Source organism: Taudactylus pleione, unplaced genomic scaffold (assembly GCF_031769625.1).
Source record: "Taudactylus pleione unplaced genomic scaffold, aTauple2 ptg000006l, whole genome shotgun sequence".
Lineage (NCBI taxonomy): Eukaryota > Metazoa > Chordata > Amphibia > Anura > Myobatrachidae > Taudactylus > Taudactylus pleione.
Window position 1 is genome coordinate 11,455,001 of NW_028284409.1, and position 21,727 is coordinate 11,476,727.

Sequence of the window (21,727 nt, forward strand, 5' to 3'; positions counted from 1 at the left end):
AATAGGTATTTCATGAAATTAGGAAGGCTTTCTAAATAAATTGCTTTGAGAAATCAGTTTTCTGTAGAGACAAGAAAAGATTGTTATATAGAGAGGCTTTGAGATCACAAATACCCTGTTCTAATACAAACTTATTTTTTTTATCCATCTTGTAATTAGATATTACATAATTCAGTCCTTTAACAATCTAATCTATTTGAAAATGCAACTTTTATACCTCAATGCAACGTCCTGCATGTGATTTAAAGACATTCCCATAATACTTTAATATTTATTTTTACATGCAATAATGAAACCAGTGTGATTTTTTCTTTTTTTGGTGCTGATGGTTTTGTCAGGGGTTCAATATAACACCTCTTCTGCTGCTTTGTAGAATTTTTAAAGTTTAACAGTGATTTTCGTTGTAAAATAGAGAACCCCAGAAAAATGTATTCCAAAAAATGTCCTTGATGCCTTGTAGGTATTGTAAATAGAAATGTCTATAATAAACATATGTATGTGGCCTTAGCATAGTGTTAAACAGGCTATTGCTTTTACTTATCCGATGTTATGGGGCTCCCTGGCTTACTATTGCACTGAGTTATAAATGTGTCTCTGTACTTAAAAGTACATAATTTCATTAACTTTGAGTCTATTTGAACGTATCTTTAAATGCCTAATTTAGAATTTTCAATCTGTGTTAAGTTTTGTTAATATCAGTATGTCAAAAAGAATCATTGAGAGATTTAAATATGGGACAGGGAAGTATTTTTTATATATGGAGCGAAAAGCAGATTACAGACAGTATAAAAAAAATTCCAATATCACAGCAAAACAACATGGACAAAAAAATCTGTGATATACTAAATTTGTGGCAATACTTTTTGGTTTAACAGACTGTACTGTGCATGTGACAGTGTGTGGCCCATGGTTCCCAAAGTTTGACAAAGGACTTTGATGAGCTATGAAGCATGCTAGTGTTGCGTTCCATTTGCTAGGTATACCATGTTCGGTTAATAGTAGTCTGTAAAATGGGAGAGGTAGACTTAATCCAGTCCGCAGCAATTTTACAAGTAGCTGCTGATACAATAGGGCAACATTCAACGGGAGAGGGAAGAACCAAGGAAAGAGGGGGATCTCTAGGTCTAATAGGGAAGACAAGAATCGCTTGACATCTGCCCAGAATGGAGGAATTTAAGGTCAATCCCACCAAATGGGGCTAAAGAAAATATCTGCCAGGAAACTCTCCAATGTGGGGTAGATGAAGGTTTATGCAGTGTGGTAGGGCCCAATTACCACTTGTATAGGAGCTTATATGCATTTTCTTTCATTTTAAAGCAGAATAAGCTAGAGGCATATTTTTGCGAATTTCTTCCCAATTCTCATTGTCCTGTCTCTCTCCCAAGTCTTTCTCCAAAACCGTTCAAGAGGTTCCAGAGTTATTTCGGCATATAGGGGGCTGATTTGGCAGCGGATGCTAATGCAACTGCAATTCTGCACAGAACGCAACTGCGAAAATATGCTAATCTTCCATAGCTTACCCGCACAAAGGGACGCCCACTGCTGCTTTTCCATATCCATCAAATGTCGCGTTTCTGCGTAATCATGCATAACATCGATGCACATCAACCAGTCACGCAGCCTGTAAGGCAAGTCTGAACAGCCGCAAATACTGCAGATTTCCTGACATGCAGAGAGCTCTCATGCCGCAAAAGCGATCGCAATGGCTATTTTATGCACCCACATGAAACAACGTTTAAACGGTCAGACACACCTGTCACTCACTGTGCGAATGGTTCTTCAGTACGAGCGTAATGGCGTGTGCTCCGTGCGCTGTGTTTGCACATGCCCAATAGCAATTGCTCGATCTGCAAAAATATCGGCATTGTGTCTGCTGCTGAATCAGCCCCATTGTGCGGAGATGAGCCCTTTTGTAGAAATTTGGCATAGGCAGAGGAACTCAAAGGTGGTAAGGGGTCTGCTTCGTAACCAATGACTAACCGTAGGATATAAGATCTGGAATTGTAAGTTTTGATTGAAGTGAGAAATTGGAATGGTGAATTTTTGCTTAACGGTAGAAAAGGGAGGTAAAGTGGGATCCCAACTGATATAATTGAAAAATCCAATTCTCCATGGTGCCAAGGCTCATATGCAATAACATACAGCCATGGCCAAAGTTTTGATAATGACACAAGTATTCGTTTTCACAAAGTTTGCTGCTTCAGTGTTTTTAGACCTTTTTGTCAGATGTTACTATGGTAAAATTACAAGCATTACATAAGTGTCAAAGGCTTTTATTGACAATTACATCAAGTTTATGCAATGAGTCAATATTTGCAGAGTTGATCCTTCTTTTTCAAGACCTCTGTAATACCCCCTGGCATGCTGTCAATCAATTTCAGGGCCACATACTGACTGAGGGATGCCCATTCTTGCCTAATCAATGCTTGGAGTTTGTCAGAATTTGTGGGATTTTGTTTGTCCACCTGCCTCTTGAGGATTGACCACAAGTTCTCAATGGGATTAAGGTCTGGGGAGTTTCCTGGCCATGGACCAAAAATGTTGATGTTTTGTTCCCCAAGCCACTTAGTTATCACTTTTTCCATATGGCAAGGTGCCCCATCATGCTGGAAAAGGCATTGTTCATCACCAAACTGTTCTTGGATGGTTGGGAGAAGTTGCTCATGGAGGATGTTTTGGTACCATTCTTTATTCATAGCTGTGTTCTAAGGCAAAATTGTCACTAATAGATCATCTATGTTACCCATATAGTTTTTTTTAACAATTTTTTTATTGAAGTGTCACATTTACAGACATCGCAATGAACAATACTACAAATGTTCATGAAAAAGGAAAGCAATGATCACAAATAGTTATACAATAGTGCAAACGGTGTATAACACCATCCAAACAGTAAATATATGAACCAATAAGTTCTATTCACATATGGATTCATTGTTATACAAAATAAAATTAGAATGGTAGAACAAATCATTGTAAAGTCAACATAGAAAGTAAAAAAAAAATAGATGGCTCGCCATCCTCCCCCGCCCCCCACTTACTTTTTTTTTTTCTGTAAATGATTTGTGCTTTGTCATGTGCACTGTGTCTCACCTAATTGTGAGCCTCTGTTTTCAGGAGACCAGACTTTGAGGATATGGGATGTGAAAACCCCTATATCTAAGCTAGTCATCCCAGCTCATCAGGCAGAGATTTTAAGTTGTGATTGGTGCAAATATGACCAGGTAAGTTGCATAGGTGAGTGTGTCACAGGTCTTTTACAGTATTACTTTCTAATGTATGCTCTCTAGCCATTCTATATAAGGATTGCTTAACATCTAATGGTACATTGAAATAGAATGAAGGCATCATACTTTGACCAAGTACATCCTTTATATCCAACAGTCATTGACCTTTTGTCTCCCAGTATCAAATCCTCCATACTCTCCATGATTATTGTAGAAGACACTTTTGTTATATATATTATATACTTTCATGTTTTTTTATTCAATCATTTTTATTGAATTTTTACATATTACGGAAAAACTTAGGCAATATAGAATTCGGTGCGGGGGGAAGCCAATGAACATCATTTATGCTCTGAGCCACAATGGTAAATAGCCAGAGGAGTATGATGTATTTTATTCTTATACACTACATATCATTAGCAGTGATCCCAAGTACAGTACTGAAGGCTAGCGGTCATTTACCATGGAAATTGATTTTTCAAAACAAATCAAACATTGGTAACATCAACACAGATCGGGCAAGTCTGACCTTTCTCACACACAGCATCTCTCCTGACACGCAGAGAGCTCTCATGATGGAGATCACAATGGCTAATTTATGCAGGTGCATGAAACAACGTTTAAATGGTCAGGCACACCTGTGTGTGCCTAGCCACTCCCCCCATTACCTTCACCAAACACTGACTACCTGTCACTCACTTTGGGATTGAATCCTCTATGCGAGCATAGTCGCTAAACAATCGTGCGCGTGCAGTGCGGCTTACACACATGCACAATGGCAAACAATCACTCAATCTGCGTAAATATCGGCATTGCGTACATCTCTGAATCAAGGCCCAATGTTCGTATCTCATTTTATTACCATGTACTTTTTATGGATCTGTTTGAATTTATGTATATCAGTTTATATAACTATTCCACACGATTCATACTGCTTGATAGATTAAATGTTGATTTATATCGGCTCTATCACCTCACACATCAGCATGCAGTAAGGATCTAGAGGAAATTTCAGCTATTCAGAAATCTCACCTTTTAAGTATTTTAGTTCATGATCAGGGCTAATGGAGTTTGTAGTGGTAATGGGTGAGAGACAAAACGCTGAGTCGATGAGATGAAGAATTTGGAAGAACTTATAGAAGTTCATTTTGGGAAGGTTGAAACTAGCTTCAAAGATGGATTTATTTGGTACATTATTGCCTTGAAAGAGACCACCAATATTGTGAGTTCCATACAAATTCCAGTTTTAAGGGTGATGGTTAGGTAAGTTATGCAACATAGTATTGGGAAAGTGCATGGGGGAGAACGTATAGATCGGTTGTAATCCATTGGGTAACATGGCATGTCATCAGTTTTTATTTACATATTCCCTCCTAACCGGATATTCTGAAACCTACTCAAGAAATGGCTCATACTTAACGCAATGCCAATGAGTACTTTATTTGGGAAAAATGTTATCCCTTTCCATTCTCCTCAATTAAGGGGGCTGTATGGCTAATATCTAAAATTAAGCATATATTGAGCACTATAACCAACACAGCAGATAATTTCACCGCCATCTGGTCACCTTGGCAGACCATCATAATATACCTTCCCCACTGACCTTCAGTCTATGATGCTAAAGTCTCCATAATTCCTGGAGCTGGGCGGCACCTGGATCCTCCTGAAATGTTTTATTTACTTTTTACTACACGCTATAAAAGGTAAATAATTGTGATGTCTGATTTAGCTTACGTGGGCTTCCAAAAGTCCAAAAAAGGCAATTTATACAGTGCAGATCAAAGGTTACATACAAGAGTACAAGTTATATACAAAAGGCATCATATTATTGGACAAGTGTCAGGATATCTCAATAATTCAACGTTCTATAGGTCAGGGGTCTTCCTTTGTCCTTTGCTGTCACTGTCCATGCTTTCGGGCTCCTCCCCAAAAATTGGATTTAGTGAGAGCAAACACAGGCCCTGGTTGGAATGCAGATAAACAGATTTTCATTGAAGTCAGATGTATACGTAAAATTGGTCATTTTAAACCTTATATTATTTTACACAATTTATTACAAAGTGCCACAGAGAGTTATTAAGCATCAGAGCGTGATATCTAAACTAATAAAACATAATTAGATGCATAATATCGTAGAGAGATAATACGTATCTGAACATAATACAGATCTGCCAATCTTGAAAGGCTCATTTTACTATTAAAGGTCTGCAAATCGGCTGATTGTTTCCATAAACTAGCAATCTACAGCCCCATTTGGTTAGTGAAATCCAACATGTTGGACAACCTGATTCACCAATTCTGAACACTTTTTCGTCGGAATTGGTAATTGGTGTACCCCATGCATATCCAGTTTTGCCCCCAATTATCTGCAAAACAGAGAATTGCCCAATCCATCACAGATGTATGGGGCCTTTTACTGTAGCTTGCATTTTATTTAGTTTGAGTAACTAAGGGCCTCATTTAGAGTAAGGAGAACAGTTAATTAGAAGGTGCAAATTTGCACTTTGGCAAAGCAATGTTACACTGCAGAACGGTCATATTTAAATTTTATGGACATATTTAGAGTTGGAAGTATTATGCTTTGTACTCTTATCTACTTTATTTTTAGTTTTCTCTTTATTCTGTGTACTGGAGGTTGCCAGGCAACTGTTTTCACCTTGATTTATACAGCTCAGCACTTCCATCCTGGCAGTCAATTAGGCAGCACCTGCAATATTTGCTCTCTGGGTTTGTTTTTCAGCTGATCAATCAAATACTTGTTATCATGTGCCTTCTCCCATGATTTTTTTCCCAGTAGCTGATTGGGCAAAGCCTACCAACAGTGCATTTCCTGGATTGCTGGTGTTAGGTTCCTTGTCATTTAGTGTGCTGTGCTCCCTATGGCCTTGCAGGACTTTGCTGTTAATTGAACTTTGCTACGTTTCTTGGACCTATGTTTGACCACTACCTACCCTTTATATATATATATATATATATATATATATTTATATATATATAAAAATGGCAGGGTATCTATATATATATATATATATATATATATATATATATATATAATTTGCTTGTACTGTTTATATGTTCCCGATAAACTCCACACACATAAACATGCTGTCGAAGCTGGATAGGTGGCTGAGATAAGATTGGTTTAAAATTAGATCGGGGCGACGCCATTTTGCGAATTGCCACCCAGCGCCATTTTAGAGAATCACGCCATTATAAGTACATACGGCGATGCTATTATTTAGCATCGTGCGATTCCCACACAATAGAAAGAAGCTAAAAGTCTTCACCATGCAAATACAGACAGTCACTAAAACATATAAAGCGATTAATCCTGCAAAACATGTACCATGGTGTACTCACTTAACACATAGTCGCACATTGTTAACTAGCGTCTTTTCCCATTTCCCCAATAGTTACACACTGCACATATACATGAAAGGTTCCTTAACATTAAAGTGTAATATTCAAGGTTTATTCAGTAATGATTAATGCTGTGAAATAAAGATTATTTGATATCTAAGGTCTAGTATATGGTAAGCAGACCATGTTTGGTGTTGTACTGATCCACTGTATCATCGGTGAGAAGATCGGAACATGCGTCTGCAAACTATGAACTATAGAGAGTTAAAACATTAAAATGTACTCTGTAATGTTATCAGCTTAGATTAGCATGCAGCGGGATAAAGGATACAAAGGGCTGTCGAAGGCTGACTTGTGTCCATTTGAATTGACCTATTAACTATCCTGTAACAGAAGCACCATGAAGGAGAACCAATGAAATCATGCCAATCTGTTCTATTGTATTGCCTATCCCTGTAAGAGTATGTATGTGCGCTTTCTGACCCCAGTCTTGAGTCGTCTTGCTGTGCTGTTGACGGAGGTTTCTAATGCTGATGCTGGTATCTGGGCCCAAAGCGCGTGCGTATGTAACAACTGTACCTTGGGTCTGTATGATTTATTTGCGCTAATTGTCTTTAGATCACAGCGTGTAACCATCTGTTTTTTATATTGAATAATATCTTTTTGTGCTTTGGAACCACATTCAAAGTCTGAAAGCATTTATTTACTGTGCGACTCATTACGCTGAATAGCGACAATTTTAGAAGGTATAGGAAGGAATATTGTTTATAAGGTATAGGCAGGAATCGATTGTTAGAAGGTATAGATAGGTAGGAATCGATAGTTGGGGGCTCGCAGTGTGAAATCACGCTACCGGTCACTAGGTAACACTCGGTATCAATCTCTCAGCAAATGGTTGGAGGTGCCTAGCAGGGGAACGCATTGTGCCTTCGAACTCTGCTACCACTGTGGGAGTCCGCTACCTGTTGTTGTGGCTTTAGGAGCGCTGATTGAGAATGCAGGGACGAGGGAAGGAAAAGTTTGTTTTCCTTCATCGATAGTTTTTTTGTGTGTTATAAAGGGGAAGTCGCATTATTGTGTATGCGACCAGTCGCACTATAGCGTAAAATCATAATACTTGTTGTGTAGTAGTCGCATTATTGTGTATGTGACTAGTCGCACAATAGCGTATACATATTTCCTGTATTGCTGCCACGTGTTTTAAACAAAGCCGTTGAGAGTGCACGGTGATATTGATAGCTAACATTGTTGTAAATACATTGATTAGTGTTGCCATAGTCTTGGAAAACGTGTATTTTTCTGTGCAGGAAAAGGGTATGTAACAGTGAGTATTTGTTGGTAGGGGTAACATGTTCCATAGTTAAGGGTATCATAGGACCCTTAAGTACTAGGCGCAAGGGTTGGCCTAGTAGCTCGGTAGTAGATACCGTTCTAACACATAAGCAGGTGTATCTGTTGTCTTTGTTGTAGGTTCGGCTCCCAGTGTGATTACAGTATTCAGTGATCATTTAGGGTTATTTGAGCATTGTAATTGAACCGCACAGTTTTGGTTAAATTGTGATTGTGAACTGGGTAGAGGGTGGACGAAATCACTGAAAAGGGTAGGTGTTATTGGAATGCCTACATGCTAGCAGTTGAAAGGTAGTCAAAAAGGGAATAGGTGAGTGGAGGCTTCTACACTTTCTTCTATAGGTGAGTGGAGGCATCTAGACTTTCTTCCATAGCTGTGGGCGCATCCTGTTACTATCGTCCGCAGGTAAGTGAAAGTATCTTGACTGTCTTTCACCAGTTTAAATTTCCATTGAAAACCTTAGGGTTCTCCCAGGATGGGGCCAAGCAAATGGTAGAGATGTTAGATGATGTGCTGCTGTTGGAAGTGCCGCTTGGATCGGCACGGCATATTATGCATACTAAGTATGGTGCTTATGCAACTAGCTACTGTGATGTATGGTTTAAAATGACGATGAGGAGTGTTAGACCTTTCCCCAGAATTGGTAGCTTTGATAAGGAAGTATTGAACAATGTCCGAGAGAGTATCTGTATGGTGCGTTCTCGAATGAAAAAGGTAAAATATAATGAGTGTTTAAAGTTATGGCAGCATGAGGGGGATGCGTGGCTGAAAGGTGTACACGCGACGCAAACTAGCGTCACAAGCACATTACAGAAGAGCACACCAGCTGCGCTGAACTGCATTGCGTGCACGCCGCGAAATAGCGTGCACATGCAGCAAGGTAGCGTTGCGGAAGGTATTGCCAGTGGTTCACGCGCACCACCTCCGTCCTGTGCGGATGGGGGTGTAGGTACAGTTGTTGGAGAAACTCATAAAAATGTAACAAGTAACTTGTACCCTCTCTTAAGTAATCACAAAGAAAATGTTTGATGCGGATGATGAGCCTATTGTTATGTCTGCCGTTTCCCATGCTGTACACATGTTAGATGCTCATCACAACAAGCACAAGTGGTGCCGCCATCCTCATCAGTGATAGTGCTGGAAGTGTTAACATCCACTGCACTCGTAGAGGAATTTGTTAACCCTATACGTAGCAGTAATAGACTACATCCCCAGCCAGGTAACAAGGTCAAAAGTATCAGTGCGGCCGGTCTGCATCCCATCCGGATAATAACTGTTCCGAATGGGTATGCAGATGCGAATGGTTTAGTGCCCACAAGGGAGGTAGCAATGCATTGTCCTTGGACAAGAGCAGAGCTAAACTCCATAATGAATGCTTTCCCTGACCCTAAAAAGGAATTAGCCAAATGCCAAAGATTTTTAAAGAATTTGGGTAGTGCTCACGAGCCAACCAATAAGGATTGGCGAGTGGTGTTAAGGGCTTGTCTTCCACACAATACCGACGTGAAAAAGTTTATCACGGATTGCGTATTGGAGATTTTCCCATAACAGACGAAAGTAACCAAGGTAACATTACCTGCATAATAACTCAATTGGGTGTATATTTTCCAGTAGTAGTTAACTGGAGTAATATTTCACCATAAAACAAAAAGAGAGTGAATCTGAAGAAGATTATTGTAATCGAACTCTGCAGGCTATCACCCAGTACACTGGGTTAGAGGATATTAAAGATAGCACTCATCACAGGGGAATGATCATCACTGTACTTATGCATGGTCTAAAAGAGAACCTAAAGACCCGAGTTCAGACCTCACTACCTGGCTGGAGGGGAGTCACTGTAGATACCCTCATAGAATCCACTATTGAACATGATAAGAACATCCTTAAAAAGAGAGAGACCCAAAGCAAGAAGCTAATGGCTTTTAGTATTCAAGCTCTAGAAGGAATGACTGTAACATCACAGCCGGCAGACGCACCTGCACAGCTACACATACTCACCAATCCTGCACCACCACAAACACAGCCCTACCCCACTTAACACACACAGCCACAAAACCCATACTATCCACAACCACCATATTTCCCTCAATATCCTTACCCACACCCACCATCTTTCCCTTCCGATCAACCCACACAGCAATCCTTTCACCCACCCCACTTACGAAAGTGCTTTAACTGCAACCAAGTGGGACATGTAAGTAGGGAACTGTAAGTGAAGAGGGAAGGACCTCCTAACCAGGGAATACCTGTATATCCTCATAAGGGATATACACAGGGTACAGGACATGTCCAACAGTCACCAGCTCCAATTGTGGCCGTAAATGCTGTATTGGAGAGTGAGAGTCAAAGCTAGGGGTCAGGTCATACCTGTAGTCTACAGATAGGTTAACGGGAAGTACTAGGGAAGAACCGGTGATGATGCTTGATGTGGCTGTACTAATATCCTTTTCTTGTAGACACAGGGGCGACCAGTACAGTGATAAAATCTCCCGCTAACTTACAGGTAACCAGCAAGACAGTACCAGCAATAGGTGTAACGGGTAAAGTGCAACATTATCCTTTAACAAAATCCACAGAGGTCACTATCGGGCCATTGCATACCAGACATTCTTTCCTCCTGGCAGCAGTGGCTCCTACTAACCTATTTGCAAGGGATTTGTTATGTAAGATGGGATGTGTAATTTATTGTACCCCTGATGGTGTATTTCTAGATATCCCAGAGAGAGTTGCGCATGAGGTGAGGGATATGTTGGACACTCCCCAAAGGATAGTGTATCACTCTACCGGTTTAAGTGAAAATCCATCTCAGGTAGATCAAATGTTATCCCAAATTCCAGATTCGTTTTGGACCAAGGATGGACAGGACACTGGATTAATGGCAAACGTAAGTACCGTAATGGTAAATCTAAAGGGTGGTAGGCAAGCTCCAAAAATTCCCCAGTACCCATTAAAACAGGAGGTAGAATTAGGGGTTTATCCCATAATTGAGCGATTGTTACAGCAGGGAATTTTAGTTCGTACAGCAAGTGTAGCCAACAGTCCCATCTTTCCTGTAAAGAAGAGTGGTGGGAGGGGTTATAGGTTGGTACAAGACCTTAGAGGGGTTAATAAGGTAGTAGAGAGCCAATTTCCCTTAGTGCCAAATCCAGCTGTCATTCTTATGCAGATCCCACCCAATGCAACCCATTTCACTGTCATTGACCTCTGTTCTGCTTTCTTCTCTGTACCTCTTCATCCTGACTGTCAGTATCTATTTGCCTTTACATACAGGGGCGTACAATACACATGGACAAGATTGCCCCAGGGTTTCATAGACAGCCCCAGTATCTTCTCCCAGGCCTTACACGACTGTTTACAATCTTTTCAACCTGCCAATGGATCTGTTCTAATAAAATATGTGGACGATTTATTGTTATGTTCTGATTCATTTATGTCATGTTTAAATGATACTAAACTGTTGTTACTTCATCTCTCACAAACAGGACACAAGGTTGCTAAGGACAAACTACAGCCATGCCAGTCCAGGGTTACATATTTGGGACACTGCCTAACCCAGGGGTTACGACATCTCACAAATGACAGAATCCAGGCCATACAGAACATGACACTGCCGCAGAATCAACAGCTAATTCATACCTTCTTGGGAATGTGTGGATACTGCAGAATGTGGATCCCAGGTTTTTCTATTTTGGCCTTGCCATTACAGAACTTAGTGTCTTCCTCAAAGCCCGATCGTGTCATACACACAGAGGAATCAGAGCAGGCTTTCCTTAATCTTAAGGATAGTCTGGCAAGAGCACCTGCATTGGGAATACCCAATTATGAAAACCTTTTGATTTGTATTGTACGGAAGCTGAGGGTTGTGCAGCAGGTGTCCTCACACAAAAACATGGTGATGCCAATAGGCCCGTAGCATACTACAGTGCACAATTGGACACTGTGGCAAGATCACTCCCAGCATGTTTAAGAAGTGTAGAAGCAACTGCTCTATTGGTCAGTAAGAGTGAGGATGTGTTACTAGGCCATGATATGATTGTCAGTACTCCCCATGCTGTATCTGCTTGGCTAAACTCTGCCCAACCAAGACATGTCTCCTCAGCTAGGTTCACAAAATGGGAATTAACTTTAATAGCACCTGCAAACATCATCATCAAAAGGTGCAGTACGTTAAATCCAGCTACGTATTTACTATATGTGCAACATGATGCACAAAGGGTGGAGAGAGGTGAGCTGCTGGCAACTGGTGAGTTCTGCAGGTATATTGATGCACATGATTGTATGGAATATCTGAATCAAACCTTTACTGCAAGACCTGACATACGGGATACACCTTTAGAAAATGTAGATGTGACATTTTACACGGATGGGAGTTGTCATAGACAAACTGACATTGGAGAGTTAGGTACAGGGTATGCTGTGGTAAATGACGAGGACGTTATAGAAGCCGAATCTTTAGTCCCACCACACTCGGCCCAAGTGGCGGAACTGGTGGCACTAAAGAGAGCACGTGAATTAGCGGAAGGTAAATCTGCTAATATCTACACTGACTCTAGGTACGCCTTCGGGGTACGCCTTATGGCGTTTGAGAAAATTTATGACAGCAGCAGGCACACCAATTGCACATTCCAAACATATAAAAGGACTACTAACAGCAATCCAATTGCCAAAGGCAGTGGCAGTAATAAAGTGTAAAGCCCATACATGTGAGGATGATCTGGTGTCACTGGGCAACAACAGGGCAGACGAAGCTGCAAAATGGGCAGCAGGGTTAAAAATGAATGTACCAACTGAACAAATCATGACTTTTCAAACAATTGATATGCTGAAATTAGTTGAGATGCAAAATTTGTGTTCTATCCAGGAAAAGTCAGTCTGGAGGTCCAAGGGATGTGGGCAAGAGTCCTCTGGACTCTGGAGAGACGGACAAGGTAAGCCAGTAGCTCCCAAGGCATACTACCCCAGCCTGGCTGAGGCAGCGCATGGTCTGACTCATTTGGGAAAGCAAGGTATGTGCAAATTGGTGAGAGCATACTGGTGCGCACCGGGTTTTTCTTCTCAAGCGGAAAAGAGAGCAATGTCCTATCTGACCTGCTTGAGGAAAAACATTGGGAAAACAATCCCTACCGAACCGTCTCACATTCCGCCGACTGACAGACCTTTCCAGGTAATACAAATTGATTTCATCCAATTACCACCCTGCAGGAATCTCAAGTATGTATTGTTGTGCACTGATGTGTTTTCCAATTGGGATGAGGCATGCCCAGCTGCCACTAATACTACTGCGTTTACTGCCAAGAAAATTGTTTAAGAGTTTGTATGCAGATACGGTATCCCTAAAATTATCGAGAGTGATAGGGGTACTCATTTCACAGGTGATGTTTTTCAAAATATGCGTAAACTGATGGGCATTAATAGTTGACTTCATACCCCGTACCGACTGCAAGCTAGTGCCAAGGTGGAGAGGATGAACAGTACTATTAAAAATAAATTAAGTAAGATCATGACAGAGACTGGACTAGGATGGCCAGAAGCATTACCGTTGGTCCTACATAGCATAATGACCACTCCTAGACCCGCTCTAAATCTGTCCCCCTTTGAAATACTGTTTGGTAGACAACCTAATTTGATTATAAGTCCGCAGGAAGATTTGAAAGGTAACAATGATTTAACTGTAAGGTATCTTATAACAATGAGTAAACAGTTAAAACAGCAACAGCAGAAACTGAAATTGTTGTCCCATGATTTGCCTGAAACAAACTGTCATGATGATGAACATGGAGAATATGTTATGATCAGAAATTTCTTGCTTTCAGGTTGTTTGACTGATCGTTGGGAAGGTTCGTATCAGGTGTTGCTGACGAGTACCACATCTTTGAAGGTGGCCGAGAGAGATACCTGGGTCCATTCCACTCACTGCAAGAAGGTCAACCAACCGGTGGAGAAACAAGGCAGAGACGTGGACCTGTCGATCGCGAGCTTGTTCCGGGAGAGTTAAAAGGTTGCAGTGAGATATCTGAACTAAAGAAATTTGCAGGTACTTGCTATGGCAATGGACTGGTCTGCTGTGTTCATTTTTGTATTCTCTTACAGAGTTTCCATCATCCTGGTTTGTTCGGGTATTTCTGGTTTCTGTGACGGGGAACCGATAGAGGAGATGGGAGCTAATGGTAGCATTGATGGAGTGGAGTCGAAAGGAGGAGTGCTATGCCAATCAGGGTAGTGTTTGACCAATTTTAGTACAGTAATTGTTAAGAGAGCTGCTATTTTGGATACTCTGAGACAAAGTGAAGGTCTATCGTCTGAGGATTATTGTATATGTGAGTTCTGTGGGTCCGTAATTGATGAGAATTGCATCCAACGGTGTCAACCTAAGTATAATCAGTATTAGGGTGGGTATCCTTTAGAGGATTATCACACCATAGTGGGCAAAACTTTGAACCAACCGATTGTTGGGTGTGTTCTCACGTACCACAAGGACAGCATAATGTAGGATTAGTGATATTCCCATTAAATGTCTCTGAAATTATAGAATCACAAAGAGGGCATGCATAGATGGAAAATTTCTTAATACCAAACCACCCCATTTTAAACTCCACCAGTACCAAGCAGATAAATCACTTTTATGATTAAACATCACCAACTATAATGAACCAGGATTTTGGGAGGTGACTGGGAATAATCAGATGAAGACCTCACTAAGAGCTGATCGTGAGCCTATGAATTATGAACTGTTACGCAAAATTAGGTCGAGTGGAAGACACTTCCGGTATAAATATACACTGAGTCCCACCAAAGAAATGATTGGTAGGGTACCAGAAGGGTATTGTGTCAAGATATTACAACCCGAAACATGTATGAGTCAAATGGGAGAACCTGAAGTAGGATCACTTGCCAGGAAAATGTGTACGACGATAATGATGTTTACTATTCCTTATGTTCTCCCCGATGATGTATATTTTATATGTGGAAGGAAAGCGTATAAGTGGCTCTCTCCGAGTTCCTAAGGTTTGTGTTACTTGGGAAGAGTAGTCCCAGAAGTTATGACCCTCACACATGGTGAAATGCTTGGTATTCATAAAGAGACACCATCACCATATCTTCACACACAGTATGAACACAGAGACAAAAGAAATATGATACCTGGTGACGTGCATAAAGCCACACAGTTAATTAGTGAGACGACTGGCTTTCAAGTTTTGGTAGTATTGGATCCCACCAGGATCGCTTAGGGTACACTAAATTTCAGATATATCCAAGACCTTGCTAAATTAATAGATAATATCACCGAGATGTATGATGACACATTCAGGTATACAGGTAGGGAATGTGTGTAGGGGTAGTTTTAAGTCCCCTACTAGAGACACATTATTGATGGATTAAGAACCACCTTGTGCCATCCCATAAATTAACATGAACGAATATGTGATAATGTAAGCCTAAATTAATTTTAAAGTATGATAGCATGTTTGCTATCAAAGGGTGGACTGTCGAAGCTGGATAATTTGGCTGAGACAGGATTGGTTTAAAATTAGATCGGGGCGACACCATTTTGTGAATGGCAACGAGATGCCATTTTGCGACTGGCCACCCAGCGCCACTTTAGAGAATCATGCCATTATAAGTACATACTGTGATGCTATTATTTAGCGTTGTGCGATTCCCACGCAATAGAAATAAGCTAAAACTCCTCACCATGCAAATACAGACAGTCACTAAAACATATAAACTGATTAATCCTCCAAAACACGTACCATGGTGTACTCCATGAAACACATAGTCACACAGCGCTAACTAGCGTCTTTTCCCAATTCCCCAATACTTACACACTGCACAGACACATGAAAGGTTCCTTAACATTAAAGTGTAATATTCAAGGTTTATTCAGTAATGATTAATGTTGTGAAATAAAGATTATTTGATATCTACGGTTTAGTATATGGCAAGCAGACCATGTTTGGTGTTGTACTGATCCACTGTGTCTCAACAGATTTCCGGTACCATCGGTGAGAAGATCGGAACATGCGTCTGCAAACTATGGACTATAAAGAGTTAAAACATTAAAATGTACTCTGTAGTGTTAACAGCTTAGATTAGCATGCAGCGGGAAAAAGAATACAAAGGGCTGTCGAAGGCTGACTTATGTCCATTTGATTTGACCTATTAACTATCCTGTAACAGAAGCACCATGAAGGAGAACCAATGGAATCATGCCAATCTGTTCTATTGTATTGCCTATCCCTGTAAGAGTATATATGTGCGCTTTCTGATCCCATTCTTGAGTCTTCTTGCTGTGCTTGCTGACGGAGGTTTCTAATGCTGATGCCGGTATCTGGGCCCAGAGCACGTGCGTATGTAACAACTGTACCTTGGGTCTGTATGATTTATTTGCGCTAATTGTATTTAGATCACAGCGTGTAACCATCTGTTTTTTATATTGAATAATATCTTTTTGTGCTTTGGAACCACATTCAAAGTCTGAAAGCATTTATTTACTGTGTGACTCATTACGCTGAATAGCGACAATTTTAGAAGGTATAGGAAGGAATATTGTTTATAAGGTATAGGCAGGAATCGATTGTAAGAAGGTATAGATAGGTTGGAATTGATAGTATATACATACACACACATATACATACACACAAACCACACATATATACACACACCACACATGTATACTTACACCACACAGATATGCACGTACCACACACGTACACAGGGGCTTAGGAACCGGGGAGGGGGGGTGCACAGCGTGCAGTTTGCCCCCCCATTCTGTTGGGGGGTGGGCAAGGACTGTGTATGTGTGTGTGTGTATGTATATATATATATATATATATATAGAACAATGAACTTGGATAATGGTTCCTTAAAGTGTCTTTAAGTGTATAAATTAATAAATAAAATAACCATAAATAATTATCCCAATAAAAAGTTCCAAATGTTTACAAAAAATATAGTTCTAAGTGCCTGTGCATCATTTGACCAAAAATTGCAACTGATAATTATAGGTGCCTGTGCTATAGTAAATTGCACTAGAATAGCGACTGATCAATTTGAAAACTTCTATTTTAACCATTTTCAAAAGGACCAATTTCATTAAATATATACAAATAGATAAAGATAAAAATTAAAAACACACAATTCGATATAATTAGGAATAGCAACCATAAATAAAAATTCAGATTTCTCAGAGCTATAAATGACCAAGTAATAAATATAAATATATATTTTTTTAAATAGCTTATCTTGATCTCATAAAGAAAAGTTAATCAAGGCAGGTTAATTCAGCACCAAATGCGTTTCGTCACTCTCTGGACTTCATCAAGGTGACTCTTGGACACAGCTTCCACCTTTAATAAAGGGTTGTACACACTATAACTCTGAGATTTGGACTCTGATATACAGGTTGAGTCTCCCATATCCAAATATTCAGAAATATGGAATTTTTTTTAGCATGACTGAGACAGTGAAACCTTTACTTTTTGATGGTACAATGTACACAAACTTTGTTTAAGGCACAAAATTATTAAAAATATTGTATAACATTACCTGAAGGTTGTGTGTATAAAGTGTATATGAAACATAACTGCATTCTGTGTTTAGATTTGGGTACCATTCCCAAGATATTTCAGTATGGTATGCAAGTATTCCAAAATATGGAATATTCTGATATCCAAAATACCCCTGGTCCCAAGCATTTTGGATATGGGAGACTCGTATAGGTAGACGTGGCAACGCTCTGCTGGTTATTGTGAAGCTCAACATCAATGTGTCTGAAGCTGCAGTTGGACTGCCGTTATCTTCTTTGTCACAGCGAGTGGAAGATCATGGCGGATGAGGTAGACGTGTCTGTGAGATTACATCATAGATTTGTGATTGAATTTTCTGTTAAACTTGGAAGAAGCAGAAATGAAACTCATGAAATGTTACGGCAAGTTTACGGTGGAGAAACAATTAGCTGTGCTACAGTATATCAGTTGTGGAAGCACTTCAAAAAGGGTAATACGCGAATGACTGATAAAGCTTGTTCTGGGAGACTATCCACCGTGGTTACAGATGTCAACATTGTCAAAGCTGGAGAGATGTTGCAAAATGACAGAAGGTTAACTTTATGCAAACTTACGGCTTCACTTGGCATCTCTTTTGAACGGGTTCAGCATATTGTGACCAAGGAATTGAAAATGTATCACGTGTGTGCCAGGTGGGCACCCAAAAATCTAACAGAAGAGCAGATGCGACGATGAGTTGAATCATGCAAGAACACAGTTTGAATGTTGAGGAATGATAGGATACCCGATTTTCTGACATTGTTTGTGATGAATCGTGATCCGGAATCCAACCAATAGTCCACTGTATGCAAACATGCGAATTCGCCTCTGCCCAAAAAATTCAGTGTGATTCCTTTGGCGTGTAAAGTCATGCTTCTGCTGTTCTTTGATGCGCATGCTATTGTCCTACAGCACTGGGTTCCCTGTGGACAGACAATTCACGCACTACTATGCGTGGAGTTATGAGGAAGAAAAGACCACATTTGCAGAAGAAACTGGTTTTTGTCCCAACACCATGTCAACCACATGTTGCTGCTGTTGCAATGGCAGCACTGACAGAAATTAAAGGGACAGCACAGGAACACCCTCCATATAACCCGGACTTAGTGTCCTGTGATTTCTGGGCATTCCCAACCTTGAATAAACAACTGCGCAGAAAGAAGTGAAAATATGCAACAGCTGCAACATGAAGAGTGATGTAACAAAACAGTCTACGGCACGTCTTTGAATCGTTGTTGAAAGCAGTGACAATTTTAGTGAAGCAAAATCACAAAAAAATTCTTGCATTGAGCTGCTGGTCAGTGTGCTGAATCAGCAAGAGAGACAGTGAGAGCCAATCAGAGATAGCAATGTGCCATGTTAGCAGCAGCCTAGAGAGGGGAAGGAGTCAAGGACTGAGCAGGGTCACATCTGAGGAAGACAGAGAGTGAGAGACAGCCTTCATCGAACCCGTGAAAATTCTGTAGCACAGTAGACAGGAGCCAGCGGAGGCATAACTATCAGAAATTAAAAACAAACAAACATCGGACCGCCACCATCAATTGGTAAAAACACCATCATCAGCGCAAAATCATCGATGGCTAGTAACCATCGGTTTCTGTTGTCGAGCCTACGGTGAACTTGCAGGCAGAGTCCGGCAACCACTCCTATACCATAAAGTGTTCCCTCTCCAGCGTGATGTTCCCTCTCAGCCACACGCTCTCTGTAAACGGAAGGCACCGTCCATGGAATACAAGGCCTGGTTCAGAGCCGCTCGTAAGCGGCCGCTCGTTCGCTCTGAGCGATGTTCGCACATCTGCGCATGCGCCAGCCAATCATTGCAGTCGGAAATTGAGCGCTCGCTAAATAGCGAGTGCCTGCTAATTTGAGTGACAGGATGAGGCGTTTGTGGGTGGTAACAGGGGAAGGTGCTTGAAAACGGGGAGTGGTGATCCGAACGCAGGCGTGCCAAACGGTCAAAACGGGCGTTTTAAGGGTGTGCATAATTAACAAAGCAGCGTCATCGACCACGTCACTTGGTTGTTTCTTAGCCTGAACTGTTCGCATGATTGCGGTAGGAAAATCCTACCACAAGCACTGCGAGCAGTTCAGACGCCTTTCGATGTACTCGATTAATCTAATAAATAGCGGAGACGACGTATGATGCGAACGGCCAGGGGGCGTCTTTACAAAATAGCGAGTGCATGTTTCGTTCGCTCACTCAGACATAGAGGCGTCAACAGACCGCAAAGAGCGCTCAATTTAAATAGCCTGCCCCTTTTTCTGAACGAGCGAACGCAAATAGCGTCCGGCTCTGAATCAGGCCCACAGTGCTGTTCTTGGAGTACCACGGCAAAGAAGCTCAACATGAAGACCAGGAAATACAGGGTACATTGTGCAAAGAGAATATTGCTCATCGCTATGTTCGGCACCTGGGGAGGGGTGCGCGTGAAGGATGCTGAAATATGCACAGTTGCCCTAGCCCTGGGGACATGCTGCTGATAATGTTTACGGTAGCTGCAATACATATCTCTCATCAATGATACTCCTGCCCTTCCCAGCACATCCCAGTGGCCGGAACCCAGCCAGCTGAAGGGCAGAAGCCGTGAGGGTTGGAGTGACACTGGTGAGATGCAGGGGGCAGGAGTGAGAAGTATGGGGTTGTGGTGTGATACAGGGGGCGTGTGATAAAAAGCAGGAGTGAGAAGCAGGGGCCTGTGGTTTGTCTATGCACTTGAAGCCTCCGTGCTCACTAAGGTTGTCACCCCAACAAGAGTGGACTTCCAAGACCTGAGTGTGGACCTGCAAACCATATATATATGTGTGTGTGTGTGTGTGTATATATATTTATATATATATATATATATATATATATATACTGTATATTTGTGTGTGTGTGTATATGTATGTATATATATATATATATATATATAGTGTATGTGTGTATATATACATATATATATATATATATATATATAATTAGGGATGTGCAGGCTCGGGTAGGTTTGAATTTGCACAAAAGTCCAGGAATGATGATGTTTGTCCATGCAAGATGACGTTTTGCCTCTTCTTGAGTCCCGTTTTTTGGAGGGAAAAATCTGAACTCGGCGTGCAAATTCGAACCTATCCGAGCCTGCACATTCCTTATATATATATATATATATATATATATATATATGTGAAAGGAGTGTGAGGGTAGCGCACAGTAAAAGATGATACCCTTATTAATATAAATGAACGTGTAACTAGTGCAGATATGTGAACGGTAAAAGAGTTGATTCAAAGTCACTGATCCTTAATTAAAGGGTGGCTGCAGTCCTCTTGGGGTCCGTTTTGGCTAGCGGATGAAGTGGTTCTGGAAAAGAGGTTTAAGAAGACACGCGCCTGATGTGTAGTATTTAAAAGAATAGTACAGGGTGCTCGTAAGAATAAGTGTGCGTTCCAAAAATAAACACTTTTAAGCTTATCTGTGTTCCAGGGATGAGTAGTCTACACTGGATAAGTTTAGATGGGATGTCATCAACTTGATCACCTTAGGGGGAGCTTGTATAAGCTCATGGGAGAGAGATATTTTTGCAAATGATATAATAATAAGTAGAGGCTGCATACCGGATAATGGTGAATAAATAGCCCGTAGTATGTTCTCCTCCAGGGACCGCCTAATACCCTCTAGGAATCCCTCTTAGGTGCTTGGATGTTCAGTGTATGAGAGCTGAATACATATGCAATCTCTCGTCAGTATATTCCAAACAGGGGATTTTTATTAGGTTTACAGGGTATGGGGGAACATAAAACAAGATATAAAAGAATAAAAAATGGCTTATCTTATATAAGGGTACCCAGTCCTCTTTACATAACCAAGGATACAGAGAGCCTTGGTCTGCTGGCCTCAACGCGTTTCGTCCCTTCAGGACTTCTTCAGGAGTAGTGTGGGTCATTGGAGTGCCTTCTATTTATCCCCTGGATAGGGGGAGGTGTGCTGCTGCACTTTGGCGCCAAAAACAGCAAAAAAAAAAATATATTTCTTTTTTCAGATTGCCATAGAAGAAATGGCTCTATATACTTGTCAGGGGCTAAATCGCTAGCCTGGCTAGGTATATGTGTAGTGGGGACATTAAAAGGCAAGCTAGAAGTTCTAATTCCTTGTAGCGGTGGCCATTTTGTTGGTGGGACAGAAACTGTACCCACATGGCGGCGGCCATTTTAATAATGCAGAAAACTGCATTTGAATAAGCAGTGGCCATCTTTTGGGTTAAAGAAAGCTT

General features: G+C 40.9%; 1 protein-coding gene across 2 annotated transcripts in view; it reads left to right on the forward strand.

Annotated features, from left to right (window-relative positions):
- Positions 1 to 21,727, forward strand: part of PEX7 (peroxisomal biogenesis factor 7) — a 285,580-nt gene that overhangs the window by 99,471 nt on the left and 164,382 nt on the right. For both annotated transcript variants that reach the window (XM_088451725.1, XM_088451714.1), the window contains exon 6: positions 3,118 to 3,224. In XM_088451725.1, coding sequence (XP_088307851.1) covers positions 3,118 to 3,224 — 107 coding nt within the window. The remainder of the gene's footprint in view (positions 1 to 3,117; positions 3,225 to 21,727) is intronic.